Source organism: Podarcis cretensis, assembly GCF_951804945.1.
Source record: "Podarcis cretensis genome assembly, chromosome: 7".
Classification (NCBI taxonomy): Eukaryota; Metazoa; Chordata; class Lepidosauria; order Squamata; family Lacertidae; genus Podarcis; species Podarcis cretensis.
The window spans coordinates 59,052,381-59,069,013 of NC_137176.1; the positions used below are offsets into that span (position 1 = coordinate 59,052,381).

Genomic DNA, 16,633 nt, shown 5'->3' on the forward strand with positions numbered 1-16,633 from the left:
AGCGGATGCAATGGAGGCCGAGAAGTAAGACTTCTTAGCGGCCTTCACTGCCATCTCATAGGTTTTCATAAAAACCCTATAAGATGTTCTTGAGGCTCCGTCACGGGCACCCCGCCATACTCGCTCTAGCCGTCTGAGGTCCTGCTCATTTTCCGAAGCTCCTCGGTAAACCAGGGAGCCCGGTTTCTGCGGGGTCGCAGAGGGCGCTTAGGTGCGATCTCATCGATGGCTGCCAGGAGCTGGGTATTCCAGCCCTCAACAAGCTCAGTCAATGAGTCGCCAAGGGGAGCAAGGTCCCGCAAGGCTTGACGGAATCTATCAGGGTCCATCAGCCTCTGCGGGCGAGCCCAAATCGGCTCGCCACCTAAGCAGGGTGGGGGTGGAAAGTCAATCCTGGCTTTCAGAGCGTAGTGATCAGACCATGGCACCTTCATCGAAGGAGACATGATCACATCTATACCAGCGCCAAAGATCAAATCCAGCGTGTGGCCTGCTTGATGTGTGGGGCCCGAAACAAACTGGGAGAGCCCTAGTGTCGCCATGGAAGCCACCAGGTCCAGAACCGGTGAGGAGGGAGTGGCATCAGCATGGAAGTTGAAGTCTCCCAATACCAATAGGTTAGGGAACTCCAAGGCCCAGCCGGCCACCGCCTCCAGCAGGCCTGACAGGGTGGCTGCTGGTGCGCTAGGTGGCCGGTACACCAGCCAGACAGCCAAGCTCTCCTCGGAGCCCCACACTAGGCCAACACGTTCAATGCCGGGGATCGATGGCGATGGTAGAGCCCTGAAAGAACAATCTTCCCGGATTAATAATGCCACCCCTCCCCCCCAGCCCACAGTCCGTGACTGGTGGAGGACGGAGAAACCCGGGGGCACCATCTCTCGTAAGGTAACAGTTACCCCTTCGCGCACCCAGGTCTCCGTCACACAAGCCAAGTCGACCCCCTGCGAGGTAAAGAAATCTCGCAGGGTGGTGGTTTTGTTGCCTATAGACCTGGCATTGCACAACACCAGTGAAGGAGGTGAGTAATCTTTGCTCACCCTACCCTCGTCTCTCGGGATAGGGCACAGATTGGAAGGGGTACGAGCATATCCGTATCTCGATCCCCTTCGCCTATAACATCTGCCCCCACCGCCATACCTCCCTCGCCCTTCCACGGTAGCAATCCCAAGCCTCATACTAACCTCCATTTACAAAATGGAAAAATAAAACAACCAAAAACAATTATGCCCAAACAAAAACCAATCCCCACCCCACTCAATATCCCACCCCAAAACAAACAAGATGGAACAAAACAAAAATACATAGATAAAAACCACCATTCACGGTGGTACAACAAAATAAGCAATAAAAACACGTTTAAAACACCTTAAAATATATAAAAACATCTTTAGCATTTGCTGCAGCAGCACCAGTGTCCTTAAAACTATCACGGAGGTGAGCCTGGGTCCCGCCCCCTAGGCCAGATGGAATTAGCCTGAGGAGGGAGAGGCCTTCTCCAACACTCATGATGCAGCAACAACCATGCCTGCTCCTCTACACACCAGATAGTATGAAACGTTAATATCCATAAATTAAAAGATGCACAATTCAGGGCTTCTTTCAATTTTTCTGGTCTTCAGTTGTATTCTATACATGAAATTCGTACAAGCTAAATTGTGTGTCTTTCACTGGACTATTATTTCAAATTAAACAACGTGGACACAGCTGGCAAATCAATCCAAGTGTTGCACAGGAATACTAGAATTTAAATATGCATTTGAAATCAATATCAATTTGAAATGCAAACATACTTACTGCTTGGTTTTCCATACGTGCAAATATAACATTCAACATTTGTGTGAGAGTAGCCTTGGCTGTGGTTTGATTTATGAGATTTTTGCTTGCAAGATAGATATTGTAACATGTTCTTACAGCTTGCAGCACTGTCCCTTCGTGAATCTCTATGTGTTGAGAAGTTACTGCTGTGAGTAGAGCCTAAAAAAATAAAAATAAAGTTAACAATTGAAAATACTGAGGCCCTCACCTCATTTCAACATGCTTAACGTGCACCCTGCTTTTTAAGATACAGCGGCAAATCCAGACTGCTGCCATACCATCATCATATATATGAAGACCAGGACACACATGCTAAGTGCATTTAAAGAAGATGGAAACTTATGCCAATGGCTCCTATAACCATTTAAATAGGACCTTTGTACACAAGGAAGCGTGTACATATCATTTTCTCCTTACTGCTGCAGTTAAGCAATGGTGTGATTGTGCATTTAATGATCTTATTCATTAAACATTTATCTCTGTCTTTCCATTGAATAAGGACAATGTACCTAGTTAATGGAAGAACTGAGTGCCTGAAATGTTAAATAGCATGTTTCAGGCAAACTGGAAAAATCCATGCCCAGAACAAGGAAGGAAAATTCAGTTTGTAAATCAAGGCACTGAACCTCCAACTCAACATTGCATAACTACTCAATGTGCATTTCAGACATAAATTGTTCAAGAATAATTCTTATTTACTAACCCACTTTTAGCACTCAATTCAAAGAGGCCACTATGTGGAATGAAAGCCTTCTTCCTGATGACACCTGGCTCCTGTGCACAGATTAGTTCCACAGTAAATCCCAAATACCCACTATCAACTTTATAAAGGTCTTTACAGTCTATGTGTGATGTTCCTCACTCTAAACATGTAAGTGCTATAAATTTTAATTACAGCAACTACATGATGAGAGGGGAGGGAAAAGGATTCATGGAATTAATTCTCTCATATTCCAGCCAAATGACTGCTTAGTTGTAGCTGTCAATTCCAATCACCTTTCTGCGGGTCCAAACCTATTAGATAGGGCCCTGAAAAAGCAATTCTATTTCTGTTAACAGTAAAATGTTTTTGTGAAACTGATAAGCAACATTGAATGAATATTCTTGTCCTATTAAGGTAATAACTGATTAAACAAACTAATACATGTTTTCAGCTTCAGCTCTTGTTCAACATGCTTGAATTGCAGGTCACTGTCTTGGGCGTAGAACTCATTTCAACAGCAAACTCTAATGAGAGCTAATGATCAGTTGACATCAGATTACCTTTATAATTTGTAGCTGAACCCCTTCGTCTGTCTGAGGACCTTGAAAGCAGCCACATATTGTTTCAATAATTCTATCAATCAATTTTTTCCCAGGTGCTGTACTGTCTGGAGCACTGCCAGTTAAATGTCCATAAGCTATAAGTTTCTGGGGAGTAAAGCAAAAGTACAACTGAACAAGCCAGCTTAACACATGATTATATTTTGTACCATGCAGGTTAATTCTCATTGACAGTAACATTGCAGAATATTAGATTTCTTAAAATCCTGGGGTACACATGAGATGAGAGGGAAAACAGATCCAAGCGGGAACTAGCAAGACAGTGGTGCATTCCATCACCAGTGCAGTTTACAGTGACCATATTTTACTGTGGCATTTGAACTAGGGCAAGTAATGGTTACCACTGCATATAGTTTGTCTCCAAATGACAACCAGAAACTCTAGTTTGAAGTGGGTTCATTATTTCAGTTTTATTAAAGCATAGTAGAAAAACTACTGCTGGCCCAAACAAAGAAGTAGGGAAGCACATTGGTGTGTAAAGGAAGGAGGAAACACGAGATGTCTATAGCACATTCCCCACAATTAAACAATAGATTAACCATGACAATTGAACCAGGCTAGTGAGTAGTCCAACTGTCTCCTAATAAAGATTCTTAGCAAGGCAATCTACCTTTAAAACCAACAATTTCTCTATGTTGAAATTTTATGAAACAACTTAAACCTCACTAGTTGTACTGTGTTAGCAATTAAAAATATAATCTAGGGAAACAACTATATTTCCTTCCTTTATAAAAAGAAACCACAAATTTAAGAAAAAAAGTTAATGGCATATAATTTACAGACCTGCAAACAATCCAGTGACGTACTAACAATTCTTGGACACTTGGACTGGCATGCCAATTCAAATGGTAAGAAGTACTTGTCTGCCTCAATAAAGCTTGTTTTTGACTTCACAGGTGGGAGAGTGCTTGAACCAGCCTTTGCTTCTCCATGAGGAGGACTGAATAGAAAGATCCAATTAGAATGGCAGTTGAGTTAACAGCAAAACAATTTAATATGAACATATACACATCTACAGTTGACCACCAAGTATTTGATGTATGTTCAGTTTTTCTCTTTTAACAGTCAAGAATTCATCTTACCAATTAAAACTGAACCGAAATAAAGACAGAAATTAGCAACAGTCTGCTATGAAGTCAAGACAAATGTAACAATTTGCAATGAACACAGCAACAAGTTATGGATTTTAGCAGGCTTTCAAAGAAAATATGTATTAGTTGGAGTCGGCTAACAGATTGGCTGGTTGTGCATGCTGGCTTGGATGTGAAATAGCTTTTGTGCATGTTTGTTTAGATATGGAATAGGTTTTGTCCTCCATATGAATAACAGGCACCTGAATATGGATAAAGTAAAGGGTTACTTATAAACTGATGTTTCTTAAGAGCTAGGATTTAAAAAGATGTGTACCATCATTTACTTGTGCAGGAACATGTAACGGCATCCAGTTGGTTTTTTCCCCAATTCAATTGATCATGATCCGAGACAATGATGTTTGCCTTCCAGTAAATTAGGACTAACCACTTTTCAGTATTTAAGTAATGATTTCATGACAGGTAAGTTGGATTTTGCATACAAAATCCAACTATCTTTTATTGATGAAAGGCTTTTGCATCCCTCCTAACAACAAACATATATATTGCAAGACTATTTCAGTACCTAACTTAGGATATCCATCCACTTAATTGTGCAATGAGACTTCCCCTCTCTCCTATAAACCCCATGATTCTCTAAATGCACTGTGGGGGTTTCCCAACCCTCTGGAGCACATTGGGGGGGGGGGAGGAGGGAAGAAAGGAAGGAAGAAGTTCACATGACGTTGGATGTAAGCTTTCATGCTTTTCCTACAATTCTTGGGTGAAATTTATCAATTCCATATTAAGGTGGCACCCTACTCCCTCATTAACAACTTCAATTTATGGATTTGAAGCACTTTTTTCAGTATTAGTAGGAGTGTAGTTCCTTTCTATGGTAACCAATAATCAGACTTGTGACATGGTATTTACAAATACCATGGCATTTATGGTATTGTAAATACTGCTAGAGAATGTGTCTTCACTCTGTTCCTGTACATACTGTTCTTTAACAAGCTTGGAAAGAGAGGCTATATATTAATACTGCTGTCATTTTACAGTAGGGAATACCTATATGGGTCGGAACGTATCCAGTTTAGTTTTCTAACTACATATTTCACTGTTATACCTGTTAGATCATCATTATATACTACCTCTGGACCACTGCTAGGAGGGATTTTGGTTCAGTTTATACATCCTGTGTGTTTATATTGAATGTTACTTTGCGATTTAAGAATTGTTTCCTTAATTGCTATGCTTGTTGACATTTGGTTAAGGATTTCATTTTGTACCTTCATGCTTTAGAACCTTGTGACATGAGTATCTTTTTAGTTCTTTGCCGTTTCCCTTTATATGTGCTCCTTTACCATGTTTCATTTGCAGGGGATTGGGAAGACTGTTTTATAGACTTGCAATTAAATTTTTGGTCCAATCTCCATCTGAAAAGTAACAATTTTGTTTAGGGCTTGCTTGCTTGCTTGCTTTTTAAAATTTGAAAGAGCTACAATGTTCCCTTCATACTAGGTGCCTATAGGGAGGTCCTGTGTCAGAAGGACAAATGTGAGGAGACCAAGTTTTCCATCTCAAGACTCTTCTGAAGTCATGAAATGTCTAACAAAGCATTAAAAACCTGTTTCTCACAAAGGATGCTAATACTCTTAATTATTCTTAACAACATGCTGACATACTTTACACGTTTTCCAAGTGTAAACTGAAGTCAGAGTGATTAGCAAGAAAGTGCTCAAAAAATTAATTTGTACACTACAAGTAAAAGTTTTTAATTTCTTCAAGTTACAGCAAGTATGCAGTGAACCTCATACACTCTAGGCATGGTAACTTAGTGGCAAAACATATACAGTGGCACCTTGGTTTGAGAACCATCTCGGTCTAAGAACGGAATCCAAACGATGGAAGGGCACCGGCAGTGGGAGGTCTCATTAGGGAAAGTGCACCTTGGTTTAAGAACAGTTTTGGTTTAAAAATGGACTTCCGCAACGGATTAAGTTCATAAACCGAGGTACCACTGTAGTTCATAAAGCTTCCCCCCCCCCAAAAGGTACAATGACAACTGACTTCATCTCTGTACAAATGATGCTGAATGTATTTTCAGAGCAATTAATCATGATTAATAAAGAAAAAAGTACCTTTGTTTTCCAGTTTCTGCTTTTATTTCCTCTGGAGAAAAAAAGGAAATAAAAACCTGTTTTACAAACATTACAGCAACACTAACATAAATAAACTAATATTAAATTACATTAAACTAAAATTTATAAACATTTATAAATATCGTTCTACATTTCCAGTGCTGCTCAACTGCCAAAGAACACATTAGGATTACATTACTATATACACACATGCATATACCACAGTATGATTCAGCCCACTTCAATCACCATTTAAAATTAAATCATGAATATGTCTCAAGATAAACTGAAAAAGAATGTCTTCCTGCTTACAAGCAAGCATCAAATGTAGACTAAACCCTGAAAACCCATAAACATTCATGGACAAGATGTGAAACAATTTGTATTATGTGCTTTGAAAGAAAAAAATCCTTAAGAAATCTTGTTCAGAAGGTGAATAAGTAGGCAAGCCTTCTCTCCCAACCCTCCAGCCCCAAGTGTTTTCCAGTCTGAAATTAAGTAATTTATACTGCACTACAAAACAACATTACTGAAGATATACACATATATACACAAATATACACACATGTGTATAAACACACCCTATACAGATCTCACCATTGCTATAGGCAGACATTATACTGGGAAGTTTGAAGTAATTGTAATCTATTCACAACAGGCTAGCAAGAAAATATTTTCACAATAGAACATTTATTCATAACAGGCTAGAACATTGGTTTATTGCCAATTTCATTGGAATTATAACTGAATTTTATGTAGACTTCCTAGATTATAATAGACAACTCCCCCAACCGTGCCACCAAAATAGCTGTTCAAATTGCCAAATATTTTTATTTTTCGTCTATTTTTTTATAAAGATATACTTTTATAAATATCTATCTTGCCCTTGGGATTTTCCCCAGGCCACACCTCTCACCAGACCTATTTCATACCATTGAGTGTTTTCGCCTGGCTGGTATGTGTCTTTGAACTCGGGTAACACCTGATGGTTGTCTGGATGAAGGATGGATAGTGGTGAGTGTGTACATTGGTAAAATTCACTTTTGGTCCTTCGCTCATTTTATTTCTGGCCCTGCCCATCAATGGCAAGCAGTCCCTGGAGGGCTGCCTAGGTGAGAACGTAACCCCTCTATCTGAGAAAGCTTCCTCACTCCTGTTTTATGCCAAATAAGTTATGCTTTATCTCAGGCATGTCCAAAGTCCGTTGCGGGGGCCTAATCCGGCCTGCTGGTTGGTTTAATCCTGTAGCAGTTTATTTCCTGGGGTAAAACCCAAAAAAACCTCAACAACTTCAATCCTAAAAAAAAGGTCAACAACTTTGGTTGGCTCTTTGGTTGGCCCTCACAGCCCTTCACTTCATCAAATCTGGCCCTCCTTGAAAAAAGTTGGGACACCACTGCTTTATCTGCTCAAACGCAAAATTTGCAAATAATCCTTCCTGTGGGTTAGATCCAGACATGCCCTTTCACAAACGGAAGAGTTCCTTCTGTTTATGAAAAGTGCTCTGATCCAGCTGAGGTTCCCACTCAAGGAAGGGGCTGAGAATTTTTAGCTGAATTTTTCCTCCGTCTGTAGATCCCCAATTCACCACGCCTTCTGTTCCAGAAGGCCCAATAACCATCTAAACAACCTTTCAGAGGGCATAGGGGTAGGAGGGTTCAGGAAATATTACCACTCCCTTTCTCCTGTAGGACATTCCACGAGCAGAATTCTGCTTGTGGGAAGTCTCTGGATTAGACCTCCTATCAAATCAACCCTTTTGTTTTTAAAGAACCCTAGTGATTCAGTCCTCTTTGTACTTTATACACAGACAGCCCAAAATTCTAGTAGTAGTATGGTTTACATAAACCATTTTAAAATGCAAATTCTCAAAGCACAAAGATCCTCTACTCTAAAAATATTCAAAGTTTCAGAATTTACTTTCAGAATTCCCCCCATTTCCAAAGATGGAACATCAGCTATGTCATTTTTACTGTTAATTTCATGCTCAAGAGCATTATATGATTAACTGCCAAGGGAATGCAGACGGAGAACACAATAAGACAAAGGCCCAGATTTGTTCTTCAATTAAATGTCAAATTTCTTAGATCTTTAATAAGCTTCCATCAGAAAAACCAATCCTACTTTATGGCCGGGTTCACCTAATGGAAATGATGACAGTGATGTAAATGAATTTGACACAGAATAAATCCTTTCAAAACTACAGTCAAACGTAGTTTAAAAAGTCAGCCATATCAGAGCTTGTTAACTGGAACTCCTGGACAGATTGCAGGGACTCTAGCCTAGCGAGCTACTTAGGACTATGAGCACCCCAGCATTAGAACTTTCTCTGAGAATGAACAGAAGAGAATAGTAGTCTATAGCAGTGGCCCCTGCAATTGGCAGGTGCCATTTAGCCTCAGGATTAGCCACCTTGGTATAGATACTAGAAGCCTGATATTCTGCCCAAGAGAACAGTATTTTGTGTGCCTGTGCCATTTCAAGCCATAGCTCAACTCATAGGAGAATGGAGTATTCATCCACAGCCCACTTTTACATGGAGCAACAATTCAGCAACAGTTATTTTGAAAAGAAATTATGAGCTCTTCATACATGCTGATCAATAGCTTGCCACATCTACGTTTTATCATTATTTCTGCAAGGAAGTTCTCAAGAAGGTCTGCCAGCTGGTGGGCAGCTGTGGGCAAGGGTGCCACAGTGTATTTCCCACGTGTCTCGCTTCTCTTACATTCTATTATTCACATGGGGTGGTAATATTCAGCTATGCTTTACTCAGAATAGACACACTGATATAAACTAACTGAACTTCATCATGTTCATTCATTTCAATGGGTTTACTCTGACTGAAACGTAGTTGAATACCACTCATAGACTTTGTGTTGTGCGGTATCAAATAATTTGACAGGAAATTAAATCCAGGATACTTAAGAAATTTTAAGCATTATCCACATTGAATACACTGACCAAGGCAAAATAATCAACTAATGTCAGGAAAAATGTTTATCTGTTTATGCAAAAACAGAGGCACACAAGCTAGGCCAGACTTCATACCAGATGACAACCAGCTATGCTTTTTCTGTTTGAAGTAGTATTCAAGATCTCCCATTTGCAGCTAGTAATCAACTAGCAACAAGTCTTCAGATGGATTTAGGTCACACTTCAAAGTAGCACTCCATTCCCTTTGTAAGAATGCAGCTCCCCCCACCATTGTTCAAGAACCAAAAGTACAGTCCTTTGAGATCAGACTGACCATTTCTTCAGCTAGTCAAAATATTTCATTTGCCAAAACTTCCTTAACTATAACAGTCCAACATCACAGTCAAATGTGCTTATCTTTACCATGTTTTTTGCATTGTGAAATTCTTTGTGAACTAGTGGCTCTTCAGTGTCTTCTAGAAAGGGATTGCTCAACTCTTCAAATGGAGCCAACACTGTCTTCACATCAATGTGGAAATGGCTGCATGAGTACACTACAAAATACCTGATTTTAATCCAAACTTATTCAGAATTCTAGAGATCCCAGCCCCAGTCTTAACAGCGGCATTCATCTGCTTAGGAGAAAGACTGAACAGAATCAATGAGAATGAATGGCAGTGTGTTTGAAAAAACAAAGAAGTCCTTGCAGCACTACTGCAGACTTATGGATTCTCTTTGCTCAGACACATCAGGGCATAAACTTGGCAGGGACACATCAACCAGAAAGCATAACCATGTGATAATCAACCATGTGATAATTCCAGCATTGCAGGGGGTTGGGCTAGATGACCCTTGTAGTCCCATCCAACTCTATATGTTCCAACTCTATGGTTGGAAAATACCTTGAAATTTTGACAGGAACACATAATATTACCTCATAATACTAGACAAATTCAAAGATGACAAGGTCATCAATGCCTACTAGTCATGATGACTGTCTTTTATCTGAGGCAGTATGTCGTTGAATACTAGTTGCGTTTCGAGGTCCCCAAGCCACCCCCCAATAACTCACACATCACACATCAATTTCGGTTTGGGTTTTTGGCACGATTTTGGCCAAAATATATTATTTAAATATATTTTTAAAATATATCCGAGTGAGTGGTTGCTTAGGCATTGGTTCAGACCATCTGTCCTTGCCCAGGGGACAGAACTGACTTCTGGATCCCAGCTAAAGCCAGTGTGGGAAACAAATTTTGGGGAGAAAATGAAGCTGGGCCTCAATCCCTCACTTCTCCCCTCATGCTCCTGGTGGCTTGCACGGCCCAAGTCCAATGCCAGGGACAAGGACGAAAAGAATGGCAAGCCCCTGGATTCCTTTAACGGAATTCCCTTTCCGCACACCATTGGAGGGGTAGGCACTTACCCCTCCACCAACCAATTTGAACCAATGCCTAACCGCCAACCTTACAAGTTGTGACGATTTGCTACACAGTAGGCAAAACCAAATGGCACCAGCCAATCAGCCAGATGGACAAATCCCTACCAGGCCCCTACCTCAAAGCAGACGACCCCATGACAGGCATAGCAAAGTCAAGCGAACAACCCCCCCCCCAATACAGGGAGGGTGGGCGGGTAATCCGGTGCAAACAGCCAAGAGAACGCTCAAAGTTGGGCATCCAGTATTTAAAACCTCTGACCCCTCCTTCAAAATTGGAAACAAGCAGTTCTCCCCAGCGACCCAATTAACCAATTCACTGCCTGGGTCCCTCCATAAATCTGCCCAGCAACAATGAGGTGGCTTGTATCCCCCACCGCAACACGTGCTCTCTGCTAGGGAGAACACATTTTGCTTGGCATCACAAATGGAGACAGCACTGTTGCACTCAAATCCTGCTTGTGGGCTTCCAATAGGCATCTAGTTGCCCACTGGCAAGACCAGAATGCTGGACTAAATGGACCTTTGGCTTCACAGTGGAACCTCGGGTTATGTTCCTCCTTACGAACGCTTCAGGTAACAAGCTCCGCTAACCCGAAAGTAGGTCTCCTGGTTGCGAACTTTGCCTCGGGATGTGAGCGGAAGTCGCGCTCTGGTGGCACGGCGGCAGCGGGAGGCCCCATTAGTGAAAGCATGCCTCAGGTTAAGAACAGTTTCACGTTAAGAACGGACCTCCAGAACGAATTAAGTTTGTAACCGGAAGTATCACTGTATCCAGCAAGGCTTTTCTTAGGCTCTTATGTTCCTCATCACGAATAAACAAACTTTGACTGAGCTTGCTAGTCAACCCAAATTTTGTTGCCAGTATCTCCCTCCAAGGAGTAGGATCTTGGATCTGATGTATGAGCATGAGGTTAGAAGAAAGTATCCTGCTCCTCACTCCAGTTATAAACTCAGAGCTGAGAAATGGAGGCACAAAACAATCCTTCAACCAACACAGCACAGGATGGGGACAGAGGTTTGCTCTGCCTTGGCATCTGGTAAGTGCTCCAAAGTGCATGTCAAGCACAAAGGCAAACCCATATTTCAGCGAAGAAAGAGGGGGGAAATGCATACAATACTAGTTTGAAGACACTCGGCTTAGGTCATTAAATCCAACTCTTCGTTTAGCTTTAGTTTGTTCTATATTCCAGATTTTGGGGGTGGGGTGGGGTGTCAGATCGTACAGATTACTTCAGTATACCCACCTGCTGGCAGCTACATACAACTAAACTGCTTATTCCTGTTTAATTTCAGGAAAACAGAAGCATTTAATTGCAAAAATAATCTGTTGCTGCAAATTAAATGTGAAGTAGAATAAAAAAGATGCAGGCTAAACTCACTTTGACTAACTCTAGTAATCTGACACAGCATTATGCACTTCACCTTCAGTATTAGAAACTGAGATATGAAAGCTAGGAGCTAAATGGCACTTTAAACCTAGGTTATGGGCACAACAACAGAATGTCTAGGTGCGCTTTCCTTCCACTCTGCAGTTTTAATCTGAAATCTTAGGTGCAGCACTGCACCCAGAGCTCAGAAACTGCTTGCACGAATGAAATTCCCTGTTGCAAAATACATGTAGAACAATGAGAGTTTCGAACACTGTTCACCTTTTCATGCGAAGCCTTTTAAAAATGACATTGGTTCACTTAAGGTTCTGGAAATCCTCTTATGTCTCATGTGACTTCCTGTGGCTTTATAATGATAACTTTCTATTTTAAAGTATTCTTCCTACTGTAGTTTAAGAATATATCTAGATATAAAACAGAATGCCCATAATGATTCAGAGTTTTGACGGAAACCTATGAGTTCACATGTGTTAGGAACTTGGTGTTTAACAATAATATCTGTTATAATAGATCAGATTAAAGGTAATGGTAAGGTAAAGGACCCCTGGACCGTTAAGTCCAAAGGTGACTATGAGGCTCATCTCGCTTTTCTGGCCAAGGGAGCTGGCGTTGGTCATGTGGCCAGAATGACTAAACCACTTCTGGCGCAACAGAACACCATGATGGAAACCAGAGCGCATGGAAACGCTGTTTACCTTTCCACTGCAGTGGTACCTATTTATCTATTTGCACTGGCGTGCTTTCAAAATGCTAGGTTGGCAGAAGCCGGGATAGAGCAACGGGAGCTCACCCCATTGCGGGGATTCAAACCACCAACCTTCCGATCAGTAAGCCCAAGAGGCTCAGTAGTTTGGACCACAGCACCACCCGCTTATCACAATAGATCAGATTACACCTATCCTAAAGGATCTACACTGGCTGTCCTGTTGCTACTGAGCTCAATTTAAGGTGTTGACTTGATCTATAAAGTCCTACATGGTCTAGAAACCAAGTATCTTCAGGACCACAACCACAATTTCCAGCCAGGCTGTGCCTTAAATTCTTCAGGAGAGACCACTTCATAATTCTGCTGATATCCAGAGTTAGAGGGACAGTGGCAAAGAGCCATGTTTCTTATGGCACCACAGATATGGAATTCCTTTCTCACAGAGCTTCAGTTGCATTCAACATAATTTCCTTTTAGATGTCAGCTCCAGATGTGTTTGTTTTCTCAGGTACATGAAGCGGGTTGAGAACTAGAATGCTACTGCATTTTCTAATTTTGATTCTTTTCTACTTCACTTTTGGAATATATTTGTTTTATATTTTTGGTTATATGGGTTTTTGTATAGTATAGATTTGTATATGTATTATATTGTTATGTACCATCCTGGGAAACTTTGCACTGACAGACAGAATTTAAATTAAATTAAATTATTATTATTATTATTACAACAACAAGAAGAAGACATGTGGTTCAGTTAGTGTAATTTTTATTTAGGCTTGATGGACTTGTCTGCAACTAATAATAGCTTTTAAACTCCTATTCAGAGTTATTTAACAAAGCATTTCTTCCTTTGTGCAACATCAACCAATTCATACAGAGTATTGCCCAATTATATATTGGTGGCTGAATTTTATGGAGCTGGAAGTGATATTTACGGTCGTAACAGGAAATTCATGAAATTCATATCAGTGGCATTGATACTCTTGCACTGCAGGAGACTGGAATAGATGACCCTCAGGGTCTCTTCCAATTCTACAATGTCATCTTCACACATTATCAGACCTCCAGAAAACATTTGTGAAACCAAGAGAGACTACAGAAGCAGCAAGAAGGCCAAAGTTAAGCAGCCTTCCAGCAAAACACACAGAATATTGAATTAACAGGCAAAAAGCTAATTTAAATAATATTACAGCACACAGAGCATTTTACCCTCTGTGTGCCATATATTCAAGCCTATGCAAGGAACTTTCTGAGCCTGATTCACTTAACCAGACAAACTTTTCCCCCATCATGTTTTATGCATTCTCAAAGAGGTGGTCCAGCTTTCAAATAGCTTGAATCTATGGATTGCATTCAGTGGCTATAGTACAACAACTGCTTACGCTGCAGGCAGGTAAGCACCAAAGATACAACAGGCATGTCATGACTTGTCATGAACATTCTTTGTAGTTCAATACTGCATTCTCATGGGTTCTCAAGGTTTCAAGGATGCAGCTCAACACTGGGATCTTAAGTGTAAGAGTATGAGGATTATCCCAAATACGGTAAGTGTTTTCCATAGCATATGTGTTCTATATATGGGAAGGGAGAAACCATGCAGCAAAACACAATTTTTCCATAATTATTATCCAGGAAGTAATATTACAGTGTGAGAAGGAGTATTACAGTGTGATAAAGAACAAGTTTTACAACAAAGGCCATAGGATAAAAATGGTCAAACATGCTGTGCAGGAAAGACAACTAGAGAAATAACCTGATGTAAACAGACACTGAGCTAACCACAAAGAACAATGTCATTTGTTGTGCAAAGAATAGGGCCAGAAAATTAGACTAAAGTGCATTTCTTTATTGTTATTTTAGAACCAAGAAAACATTTCCCCAAAGTTAAGAGCACTGACCTAGACACAAGCACCATGCAGAACATAAGGATTTTTCAGCCCCTTGCACTCCATGAAAAACCATTTCTGTGGGTTAGGAGAACGGTGACTAAAAGCCATAGTAGGCTGTGGGGTTAGGGTATCAGTGGAAACTCTTCCCCTCATACATGGAGCACTTTGGATCTAAGCCTGTGGCATTTACTTTGCAATTCAGAAAACTGTCAAAGAAGAGAAATGTCATGTCTAACCTTTATCTACGATAAACAGCATCTCTTCAATTCCTAACGTTAGTATCAAAGACAACCTTGCAAGGTTTCCAGGAGTGGTCATCCTTCTCCTGCCCTACTCCCCTAATTACATTTTCTTCTGCCACCACCCATAATACAGAGCTTTTCTCTACCTCCTGACCCCAAGAAGAGAAAGGAACCCCTACAGTATTATGTTTCCCAAGCTGAGCCCTGGACTATGGCGGCTTCCAGTAGCCACAGATTGTTGAGTATCAGTTAGAAAAGCAGACTTGAAAATGAGATGGTGGCTGAATGAAAGGAGGTTGTGGCTGGTTGGCTAGAACCCTGAACAAGAGTATTCCAGTTAGGAAATAATATCCTGAAACATTTTGTTGAAGTACCCCCTAGTCTTTACTGATGGTAGCAAAGAGTATTCCGCAGATCCGTGAAAACTTCCAGAAAACTCACTGTTTTACCTTCTATCTAGTCACAGTAACCTATAATTCTATTCGCATTTCTTTTCCCATCCAGGCAGCTCCTACTACAACTCCTACGCAGCAGCACAAGTCAACCTTAGGTCCAGTTCTCACTGAGGTAGTAAATCTGTTTGAACTGTACCACTGCACATTGTAAGGTAAAGTTAAAGGGACCCCTGACCATTAGATCCAGTCGTGACCGACTCTGGGGTTGCGGCGCTCATCTCGCTTTACTGGCCGAGGGAGCCGGCGTACAGCTTCCGGGTCATGTGGCCAGCATGACTAAGCCACTTCCGGCAAACCAGAGCAGCGCACGGAAACGCCGTTTACCTTCCTGCCGCAGCAGTACCTATTTATCTACTTGCACTCTGATGTGCTTTCAAACTGCTAGGTTGGCAGGAACTGCACATTGTAGTGCAGCCTAAATACAGAAAACTAGCACCTCAATGAGACTAGGCTTTGTATGCTAAATTTCATTTCTGAAGGACAAGCATGAGGAAAAGTAAGGGATAAAAAGAGCCAAAAGAAAGCTAGTGTGTGAAAACACACACACTGTACACCAGGGGTCAGCAAACTTTTTCAGAAGGGGGCCGGTCCAATGTCCCTCAGACCTTGTGGGGGGCTAGACTATATTTTGAAGGGAAAAAAATGAATGAATTCCTATGCCCCACAAATAACCCAGAGATGCATTTTAAATAAAAAGTCACATTTTATTCATGTAAAAACACGCTGATTCCCCGACTGTCCGCAGGCCAGATTCAGAAGGCGATTGGGCCAGATCCGGCCCCAGGGCCTTAGTTTGCATACCCATGCACCATGGGGCCATGCTTCGTGTACCTATCTCCTCCCAAATCCAACACTTTGCTAATTCAGAAGGAAAAAGGAATCTACCTTTCTCCCCTTACTTACAGAATACCTCGGAACTTTCAACTCCAACCTGCTCTGTGGACCACAGCAGTTCTGTGATGTGACATGGGAGATATATCCCCTACAGGACTCTCTTGATCAAAGCAGTTGCTACTGCCAACATTTGGCAAGATGGGTCTTGGAAGCAAGCCCTCCCAACCCACCAACTAACTGAATGCCTTATTCAGTTGCAGAAACATTCCTGTAAATGTGTCAATAGAAGAAATTAACCCAACAATGCTTTGATTCATTGTGAGAATTCATTGTGAGAATTCCAAATTGAGGAAGTCAGGTATCAGCAAATCTTTGATCCAATGCCTCTATCCTGCCCGCCCCATGCA

The 16,633-nt window shown here is 41.2% G+C and overlaps 1 protein-coding gene across 1 annotated transcript in view; it reads right to left on the minus strand.

Annotated features, from left to right (window-relative positions):
* The window catches only part of ARFGEF1 (ARF guanine nucleotide exchange factor 1), a 77,657-nt gene that overhangs the window by 42,005 nt on the left and 19,019 nt on the right, over window positions 1-16,633 (minus strand). The window contains exons 2-5 of the mRNA XM_079983251.1: window positions 6,356-6,386; window positions 3,925-4,081; window positions 3,082-3,228; window positions 1,798-1,977 (exon numbers count right to left, since the gene is read on the minus strand). Coding sequence (XP_079839377.1) covers window positions 1,798-1,977; window positions 3,082-3,228; window positions 3,925-4,081; window positions 6,356-6,386 — 515 coding nt within the window. The remainder of the gene's footprint in view (window positions 1-1,797; window positions 1,978-3,081; window positions 3,229-3,924; window positions 4,082-6,355; window positions 6,387-16,633) is intronic.